Consider the following 10469-nt stretch of genomic DNA (forward strand, 5'->3'; position numbering starts at 1 on the left):
TATATATATATATATATATATATATATATATATATATATATATATATGTATATGTCATGGTTATAAGAGCGCTGACCGGCCTCGACCAATCAGAGCTCAGATCCCGTCAGCAGGTTCTCGGTCAGTTCGTGAACTCATGTGTGAGTGAATGAGCTCTGACAGAGTAAACAACAACGGGACTATTTTCAGCTGCCGTTACGTAACACTGCTCATTAACAAGAAGAAGAAGAAGCAGAAGAGCTGACAGATCCAGGATCAGCCTGATGCCCTATATACGCAGCTTCCTGTCCAGAAACACAGAAAAAACATGTTTAAATAAAAACAGTCGTGTTTGTGTTGTTGATGTCTTCAGTGGCTTAAATCCAGATTGGACCAGATTAGGAACACAGAAAATCCCTGCAGCTAAAAATACTGAAACAAGAAGAAGAAGAAGAAGCTTCTATAAGATCGGTTAAAGCTGACTTTTTAACAGCAGAAGACGAAGTACTCAGAAGTAAACTGGACTAAATGTGTAGAAATACTCTGTTTTTAAAGTAAAAGTCCTGCATTCAAAACTATTGCCTCAGTAAGAGTACAAAAGTGTTCAAATATACTCAAAGTACGAAAAGTAAAAGTAATCTCGATGCAGATTCTAATATTTAATTTAGATTATTGATGCATTAATGTATTCATCTCTTTCATGCTGCAGCTGATTAAAAGGTGGAGCTCATTTTAATAACTTCATCTTCACCTTTAAATAATGTTTCTTTAGCAGTTGATTCATTTTTAAATACTAATATGAATTTGAAAAAGAAACCACAGAAGAAGAAACGCTGACTCGTCGGCTGAGATTAATTCTGTTTGCTGAGCTGTGATAGGACGGCCATACGTGTGACCTCTGACCTTCATAATAAAGTCCTGTGTGATGCGTCATTATTTAAAGTATCTTCAGATTTAACTTCAGCTTTAAGAAGAAGTGTTGTGCCTCGATTTTTCTATTCAGGTTCAATTTAAATTAGACTTTAGAGACGTTTCTTTTTCCTGTGAACTGATCAAAGAATTCTCTGCGTTTAAAGCAAACTGAGACTAAAGATAATCTTGTTTTTTATTTTTATCTTTATCTGTAGTTTAAGATTAAACTACACAGAAAAACAATGGTTCTTAAATGGTTCTTTAAAAGGCAGTGTGGTTCCACGAAGAACCATCACCTACTAAAGAACCATTTTATCTATTGGATGGTTCTACATGTTTGTCACATGGGTCTTTGGGATATTAAATGGTTCTTAATTCATGTTTGAGTTATTGGATGGTATAAATTAGAAAAATAAATACCTTGCCATTACCAGCTGATATACATGTATTCATAAAAAGATGATTTTACAAATCATCACGGAAAAGATCCTGGAATATGATCTCTAAAGCAGAGTGGGAACCCTGATTCCATTGTTATGCTGTTTAAATGTACAATTTGTTCACGTTTTCAAAAAATCAGTTCCTCAAAGAACCATTTTTAGCTAAAGAACCATTTGAAAAGGGTTTTTTATGGAACCATTTGGGTCCATAAAGAACTTTTTTGAAAAGTGTTCTTTAGAGAACCTTTTTTTCTTTAGGTTCTTCAAAGAACCAGAAATGGTGCCTCAAAGAACCATTTGTTGTAGGTTCTTTGAGGCACCTTTGTGGGTTCTTTAAAGAACCGTTTAAGGAAACGGTTCTTTAAAGAACCCTGGTCTGAAAGGAACCAGAAATGGTTCTTCTATGGCATCACTCCGAAGAACCAATTTTGGTTCCAGATGGCACCTTTATTTTTCTGTGTGTAATATCTTTGCTCGAGGGCCAGATTTGGCCCCTCAGGCCACTGATTTCCCTTCACAGTCGGAGTTGTAATGTTTCTGTATGTCCAGCAGGGGTCAGACTGTCCTCAGGTCAGTTCTGCTCCTGATTGAACCTGCAGAACCACAGAGGATCAGAGACCTGAGGGTCACAGGTTCAAATCCCCCGTCAGCTGATCTCACGTCAGCTGTGGAGTTTATTCTTATTTAGATCAGTGGTTTCAACCACCGTGTGACGTTTAGTCTGTTATAAAACTGACCTGATGCGGGCGTCATGATGACACCTGCATCATCATCATCATCATCATCATCATCATCATCATCATCATCAGAGGATGAAGAAGAAGAGGATTTCTCCACATGTTGAACTGGTTAACATCCTGGTGGACGGACAGGGACCAGTTTAGGAGAAAAGGATCATTCATTAAATCTTCATCCTGCAGTAAACAACATCCATGGGACCTCCAGAGACCCCCTCCTCCTCCTTGAGGGGGTGAGAGGGGGGCAGGGGGGAAGACAGTGAGGGCCTTGTCACCATGTTGAAGCCTGATGAAGTCTCCTAGCAACTAACACAAAGTCCATTCAGTCAGAGAGGACACCATCCAACTGACCTGGAGTCTGAAAGGAGACGAGCGGCCGAGAAACACCGGGGGGGGGGGAGAGGAGGAGAAAGAGGAGAGAGGGGTGTTAAGGAAGAGGAGAGAGAGGAAGGAGGGAAAGAGAGAGAGAGGAGGTGGGAGAAGAGAGAGGTGGGGTGTAGGAGAGAGGGGGAGGAGGAGAGAAAAGAGAGATGAGGAGAAAGAAGAAGGTAAGTAAGAGATAGGGGGAGGAGGTGACAGAAGGGAGAAAATGAGAGAGGGGGAGAAGTCATAGGAGGGAGAGGGAGAGAGAGGAGGGGGAGAGAGTGGAGAGAGGAGAGAGGGGGAGGACAGGTGGGAGGAAGGGGAGAGAGTGGGAGAGAAGAGAGAGAGGAGCAGACAGGAGGGGGTGAGAGGAGGAGAGAGAGGAAGGGAGAGGAGAGAGTAGAAGGGGAGAAAGAGAGAGAGGAGGTGAGAGAAGAGAGAAGTGGGGGTGGAGGAGAGAGGGGGAGGAGAAGGAGGAGAGAGGGGAAGGGGAGGTAGAGAGGGGGTAAGGAGAGAGAGCTGGGGGAGGATCAGAGAGAGGGTGGAGAGAGGAGGGAAGGAGGTGAGGAGACGGGGGAGAACGAGGTGAAAGAAGGAGGCTGAGCTCGACTCAAGAAAGATGTGCAACACCAAATACTCAAAATCTGTAAATACTCTGAATACTAGATAACTAGAAGTACATAATCAGGTACACTGAGAGAAAAACATACATCACTCACACTTCCCCAACCCACTGTTGGTCCAGTTGCATTGTGGGTAATATGGTTGCCAGAAGAACAATAACTTCTGAATTATTCTCAGGTTTCTCTTCGTCCATCACAAACTGATGAAACCATCGTCAGAGCTTCAGCGTCATGTGTCCTCCCTCCTTATTCTCCCTTTTTTCTTCTTCTGTGGTTTTCCAGAAGGCGTACAGCATGGATCACGAGCCTCCACCGAAGCAGCAGTGTGTGAAAAATGGAAAGCACCCAAACGGCCGAGGTAGGTTTGTCCCTCTCAGGTTACCGTCGGGAGAACCGACCTGTGATTGGTTGTCTTAAAACTTTGCATTCTCTCTGCCGACCAGTAGGGGGCGACTCCTCCGGTTGCAAAAAGAAGTCAGATTGTATAGAAGTCCATAAGAGGATGACCATAAAGCAGAGTATGCTTCAGGGCGGGGCTACTTTTGACCGGAGCCGTATACGGTGTCACTACGTCACTCCTCCGCATTCCAAATATGGTAACTTCTGTTCATTGGCTGCTAAAAAAACAACATGGTGATGACGAAATCGCCGAACTCAAGGCTTCAAGACGGCAGTCCACAAACCAATGAGTGATGTCACAATGACTACGTCCACAACCGGTGAACAGGAAGTGACCATATTTGGACTGTGGAGAAGTGATGTAGAGACGCCATACAGTATATGTCTCTGGTAGCCTAGCTCCATTAAAAAGTCATTTTCAGCGTCACAAAGTTCACAGTGGTTTCAAACCTTAAACCAGTGATTCAACAGTCATGCACAAACAATGTATTTTGTCTTTTAATTTGGAGGACTTATAATACGCTGATTACATTCATTCTCCCCAGAGGATGAACCCTGTTGTTTTTGAACACTGAATTTTCACCTCCACCACCTTCAGACTTTCACTTGTTGACAGTTTTCATTTGAAACCAAAACCTGAAGACAGCAGCGTGGGAAAAGACTCAGAGCAGGTTGTCAGAAATCTTCACAAAGAGGAGGAGGAGGAGGAGGAGGGAAACACTGGGAGGATCATGTGACCGCTGTTTTACACTCGGCATGACTCAGTCGGGAGGAGTGGAGGGCTGCTGCTCCTCTACAGGGAGCATGAAGGTTCACACAGACTGAAACACATGAGGATCACCAGGACCTGGATCTGGATCAGATGGATCAGATGGATCAGAGGACAAGCATTAGCCCCGAATGGTCCACCACAGCCAGGGAGGGTATGGTGAAGTCTGGTAAGAAGCAGAGGAGCACTGACTGGATCCTCCTGAAGCATTTTCGTACTTATTTAAATTGTAGATAACTATTGTTGTTATTTTCTGCTGGGTGTGTGCAGCATTATTTTGTGTGTCGTTGTTGTGTTTACAATTTGTTTTAGATATTTTGTTTTATTCGCTTCTGCTCTGTCATTTTAACTTTTACTGTTTCACTTTTTTATCAGCTGTTTATAATTTGTGTTATTTTGATAGATTTGTCTGCATGTCAGCGCTTTGTGTTGAATTAATTCAGTGTATTTGCTGAATGTGTGGAAATGTGTGTAATGAGTAGAATAAAACTTATACAAAAATTGTTTTACTGTCATTTTGGAACTGAAATTTAAATAATGTAACTACGTATTTTAGGAATAAATTACTCGTTAAGATGGAGGTTATTTGCGGGTTTAAGAAGTCAATAATTCATATACCTCAGAAACTATTATTATTTCATAGAAAATTGCATTTACGAACGTGATTTTATTATTTTAGGACTCGACAATGAGGCTTTTACAAATTTGTTGGGGTGTGCAGTGGTGTGAATTAAGCATGCCAACCATAAAGTTATATGATCATTTACATTTCATGAATAATTCAACGCTTGAGTCATGTGTTGGAGAGCAGCGTGGCGCTCACACAATATTAAAACAGTGTGAGGTTGGTGTGGAAGTGGGGAGCGTAGGATGAAGATGAAATCACTGTTGGCAGATACATTTCATTTGAGTAGGAGTTCAGATCAACTTACTTTGCTGGGATTGTTATGTAATAAAACACCTAATAATCAGAATGAAAGGAATGTGGAGTCTTGAAGACTTGGAGTTTTAGTCCTGTTTTGGTCCAATAGTGTCTGGTGTTTTAGTTCTGGTTTATTACAGTATTCTCTTGTGCTTTAGTTCTGGTTTGTCCCAACATTCTCTGGTGTTTTAGTCCTGGTCTGGTTCAATATTCTATAGAGTTTTACGTCTGGCTTGGTCCAATATTCTCTGGTGTTTTTGTTTGTGTTTGGTCCCATATTCCCTGGTGATTTATTCTGGTCCGGTCCAATATTCTCTGGTGTTTTAGTTTTGCTTTTGCACAATATTCTCTGTTTTTTTTAATCCTGGTTTGTCCCAATATTCTTTGGCGTTTTGATTCTGGTTTATTACAGTATTCTCTTGGGCTTTAGTTCTGGTTTGTCCCAATATTCTCTGGCGTTTTAATCCTTGTTTGTCCCAATAATTTCAGTTTTTTTAATCCTGGTTTGGTCCAATATTCTCTAGGGGTTTGATTCTGTTGTGGTCCAATTTTCTGAGGTGTTCTCTGGTTTGGCCAGAGCTTTTTGATGTTTGCTCAATGGTAAAAGCAGGATTGATTTTCTAGGAGCGGATCAATAGCTGTACAGTTCAAACTAGTTTGTCTTTTGCAACATGTCACGATGTGACCCGAGTGTTTATGTAAGAGGAAAGCAGACTTCAACCTGCTGTGTTCAAACAGTTATCAACTCTGTTTGTGTGATTAATTGACAAATCATAAAGTCTGTACAATTTTAAAAAACATCACCAGTTTTTTTCAGTTTGAAAACTAGAAATTGAATTAAAATTTAATTTCAAATAAATGTGTAATTATTTTTACATTTTTTGATTATTATTATAATCAGTGTTATTGTTGTTGGTACCGGTCATTCACAGAGACAAACCAGAATGTAGAATCAAATCTAGAAATGTAAAGAACCACGTATAGTTAACACTATGGAGTGTGTGTGCAGATTTGGTACACAGCTTGTAAAATCTGATGCTGCAGGATGAGTTTCACCGAAGCCATTCGTCGCAAGGTTTAAGATGCTTTGAGCGATTTGCAGCAGCAGGTTTGATCTGATTTAATAACTTCAGTGCGATTTAATTCTCAGGATGAAGAAGAGAAAATACATTATGTTCTGATGTTACTGTGTAACATGATCACGTTTCCTCCTGGCTGAGGTGGAGTCAGACAGTCTTCCTCTCACAGAGTTATCACAGCTTACAGTTGTAACCAGATAACAGGCACTCATAGAAACGTCGATAAACTACAGAGTGGGTTTAGTTTGCACGTCCTGTCTCAGATCAATATGAAACCACGGCATATCTCAATGTCTGTCCACACTTCCTGCATGGGCCCTCATGATTCAACCCTCCTGTTGAATCATCTCCTCTTGGAAACTCTGAGATTAAATCGAGTGAAAAGTCGCAGACTGAGTCCAGATCAACTGTAGGAGAGAAGACAACTACGACGGCATTAAGCTGCAAGAATCATCCAATCAGAGACTTTTGTCAAATCTCCGCTCTGCTAGATTCACTCAGTCAAATTGTGAATGTGGAAACGTGGAGGAGCAACAGCAGCGCAGTCGTGCAGCTCAAACACAAAGCTGAGAAATGTTTTCAGCCTTCCCGGTTTATGAATAACTGTCAGTGTGCGAAATTCTTTGGTCAAAATAATGATGTATCTTTTGTGGGAGGAAATTATATCAAGCTGCAAAGTCGCAGGTTGCATGTTGCAGATTTGGTGAAACAACATTAGTTTTTATCCACTGCAACACGTCATCATGGTAAAAATCTACTTAAGGTCGGCCCTCGCTGATGCTCTAGAGTCTGAACAAATCTCTGCAGCAGCTTCAACATCTGGAGGAAAGTCTGAAACCAGAAGAGCTCGGGGGTGTTCCAGATAGCTGTCCACATACTTGTGGCCGGGTGCTGCACCAAGAGCTCATTTTTATTTTTGTGAAATATGAAGCAGCAGCGGACGTTGGTCTCTGGTTGCGCTTGAGAAAGAAGTCATTGTGTGAGGTGAACTGTATGACATCTGATCTCTGTCTCCCAGAATATCTGAGGACTTGGATCAGATGCCTGTTAATCTGTCCTTTCTTCTGGCAGACAAACAGGGACGACGGACAGGCGGAGACATGAACACTGTAGTTCAGACAAAATCTCGAAAACATGGTGTTCACAAACACGCAAGCTTCATTCTGACAAAAATCATGAGAGGAAGTCCCTGTTTTACTATACTGTATTACTACAGATGTCCTGAGGGGGGCGCTAGAGGGAAGATCACAGAGTCAGTGCAATCTAAAGGGTTCATCCTCTGCAGAGCTGATTCAAGTTTTAATCTGAGTGTCCTCGTGATTGTGTCCTCAGCCTCAGCGTATGCAGACCTGCAGCAGCACCGGTCTGAGGGCGTCCACAGGAAACCGTCCCCGGTGTCCAGCTACGTCCCCCAGCCCGACTATCTAGAGGGAGACGAGGAGGACGACCTCATCAAACCCAAGAAGCTGGTGAATCCTGTCAAAGCTTCAAAGAGTCACCAGGAGCTTCACCGAGAGCTGATGAGCAGCTGCAAACGGTAACAGTGTGTGTGTGTGTGGGGGGGGGGGGGGGGTTTGTCTACATGCCGATGTGAGGACAGCAGTGGGGAGAGGGGACATTTTGGTACGTGAGGACATTTGTGGAAAGCAGGGACATTTTTAGTCAGTTGGGAAATGTTTCTCGAAACCGAGGACATTTTTTTTATAGTGGGGACTTATTTTAGTGCCAGGATATTGTGGAATATGAGTCACTGAAGGAAACACATTATCGTTCCAGATCATCAGCTTGTCTTCTCTTTCCTCAACAGTGTTCAAAAGTACTTGTACTTTCAGTGAAGTATTCGCAATGCACCTCTCTCATCTGTGTCTTGCTGTCAGCCACCTCCAGGGCTGTTCTGTGACTTTGTGTCTGACTAAGCGTAGCTCACGCTCACGTAACTATTTATTACATTTGATAAAACGGCAAAAGGCAACGGTGTTTATAAAGTGTAGCTCGGAAAAGATAACCGTGTGCACTTGAATATGCAGCCTGGTTTGGGACCATTCGAGACAATATATGTGCGCACTTACAAAACTATGAGTATCTCGTCTCTCAATCAATGTTTTGCTACAACTTTTTGATTAAATATTGAAATTCAAATGTCGATTGGCTGGGAATACTGTGCAATATAGATGCAATGTCTTACTAAATATCAACCAGCAAGTATTCAGCCAAGTCATAGAGCATAAATCAGTCGGTAACCTCTGGTTCTGAAAAAGGAAGCCAATGCTGAAGTATCTTCAAACTTGCATTCTCTCTACTGACCAGCAGGGGGTGACTCCTTCGGTTGCAAAAAGAAGATTGTATAGAAGTCTATGAGAAAATGACTCTACTTCTCTCTTGATTTATTACCTCAGTAAACATTGTAAACATGAGTTTATGGTCTCAATCTCTAGTTTCAAGTCTTCTTCAATACAGCATGATGTTCATTTAGTACATTATGGTCCATTTAGAGTCAAACAGACCATAAAGCAGGGGATGCTTTAACCCTTTCACAGAGTGATTTCAGTTCATGAAAGTTAACTGTAACATTTTGGTTGCCTAAAAAAATGTCTGATTCAGCTTTCGGTTAGCTCCGCCCTCTCGTGTCACTTCTGGTTGCAAAAAAAAAACAACCAAGATGCTGACGGCCATAGTGCCGAACTCAAGGTTTCTAAACTTCAGTCCACTCAGAAATTGTTAAAAATATATATAAAATGCAGAAAATAATAAAACACTGAGCTTTGGCTCATGCTGGCTGATGATTCAGCATCTCCTCTACTGACAAACATCAGCAAAACACCTGTAAATTATCAGCCGCACTATTCAGACTCCCACGATATCCTTTTATACATTAAATACTATGTATACCATCGACTGTATATAAGAAGTGGATATTAGTCACTGTGACATCTTATTTATGTTCATACTAATATTCACGATTGAATAAAAGTTGTTTGTTTGTGCCTCATTCTGTTCAGTATAGCTCTACTTATTCAAATGGTTCACATAGCTCACGGGTCCCTCAGCAGAATTCAGCTTTGGACCCATCAGGGTGGTCAGCTGGCTGCCACGAGCTGACCAATCAGAGAGCGGTATTTGTTTCTTCTTTTTTTTAACGCCTGTCGTCTCGTCATGTAAAGTTTCTGAAGACACGAGCGGATGCTGCTAAGCAACAGCCTCCCACCTCGCAGGCCTGCACGCCGAGGACTCTGGGAAAGTTTTCACCTCCGCACAGTCGCTCATTCACACTCAGAGCTTTAGCACGGTGGGCAAAGAAACAAGGTCGAGGTTTTTTGTTTTGTTGTTTTTCCTCTTCAGCTTTATCATTCAGGAGGAAAAAAGAAGCTGAAAGGAGGCCCAGAGGCAAATCCAACACTCTCATCTGCTGTTACACAAATCAACCGGAACTTGAACTCAGAACTTCAAGCTGAGAGCGAAGAGAAAAAATGCTAATTATGCAGCAGACGCACCAAGAAAATTGATACAAAGAATGTTAATAAGTAAAAAACACCACAAATCTTTGTGTTAAATTACATCACATGTGAAGACATTTATGGTTTTACATGCGAAATTTCTGCATGTGCATGTCGCAGACACATACGTCCGTATGTGTGTGCAGAAACACATATTATGATGCGTTTGTTCACAGTTTTATATGTAGTTATAGCATACTGCCCTCTGCTGGAGGAAACACAGAAACACACTTCACTCATTCAGATACAAGAAGGAAAAAATAAATTCTTTCACTCTGTTATATTTATTCACACACACACACACACACACTGAAAATACACACATGCACAAACAAAAGTCATATTTATCATATGTATATATATATATATATATATATATATATATATATATATATATATATATATATTTACCTCATGTATATAAAGCAACTTGTTACTTTAATCATTCCCTATTTATTCCAGCACTTTGCACTGTTGTCTTACTGTTTCCAAATGTTATCGTTGTTATATATACTATATATGTATGTCTTTTATTTATATATATATATATAGTAAAAGTTTTACCTTTGTTCAGCTTAGCTGTTTTTTGCTGTCATAGTGTGTTTTGTTGTACGAGCTGAGATGATGTACTGATCGATATCAGCTTGTTGTTGACGCATCAGTATCAGTGTCTGTCAGTCGATCAGTTCACAGTTGGTTCATCATAATGTCTGATATGTGAATATAATGTGTGTGTGTGTGTGTGTGTGTGT

At 41.1% G+C, this 10469-nt stretch overlaps 1 protein-coding gene across 1 annotated transcript in view; it reads left to right on the plus strand.

Moving 5' to 3' along the window:
* The window catches only part of LOC116385067 (protein FAM107B-like), an 18765-nt gene that overhangs the window by 5105 nt on the left and 3191 nt on the right, over positions 1-10469 (plus strand). The window contains exons 2-4 of the mRNA XM_031850258.1: positions 3337-3412; positions 7556-7760; positions 8101-8119. Coding sequence (XP_031706118.1) covers positions 3337-3412; positions 7556-7760; positions 8101-8119 — 300 coding nt within the window. The remainder of the gene's footprint in view (positions 1-3336; positions 3413-7555; positions 7761-8100; positions 8120-10469) is intronic.

Source organism: Anarrhichthys ocellatus, unplaced genomic scaffold, assembly GCF_004355925.1.
Source record: "Anarrhichthys ocellatus isolate YVR2014 unplaced genomic scaffold, GSC_Weel_1.0 scaffold1, whole genome shotgun sequence".
NCBI classification, from domain to species: Eukaryota; Metazoa; Chordata; class Actinopteri; order Perciformes; family Anarhichadidae; genus Anarrhichthys; species Anarrhichthys ocellatus.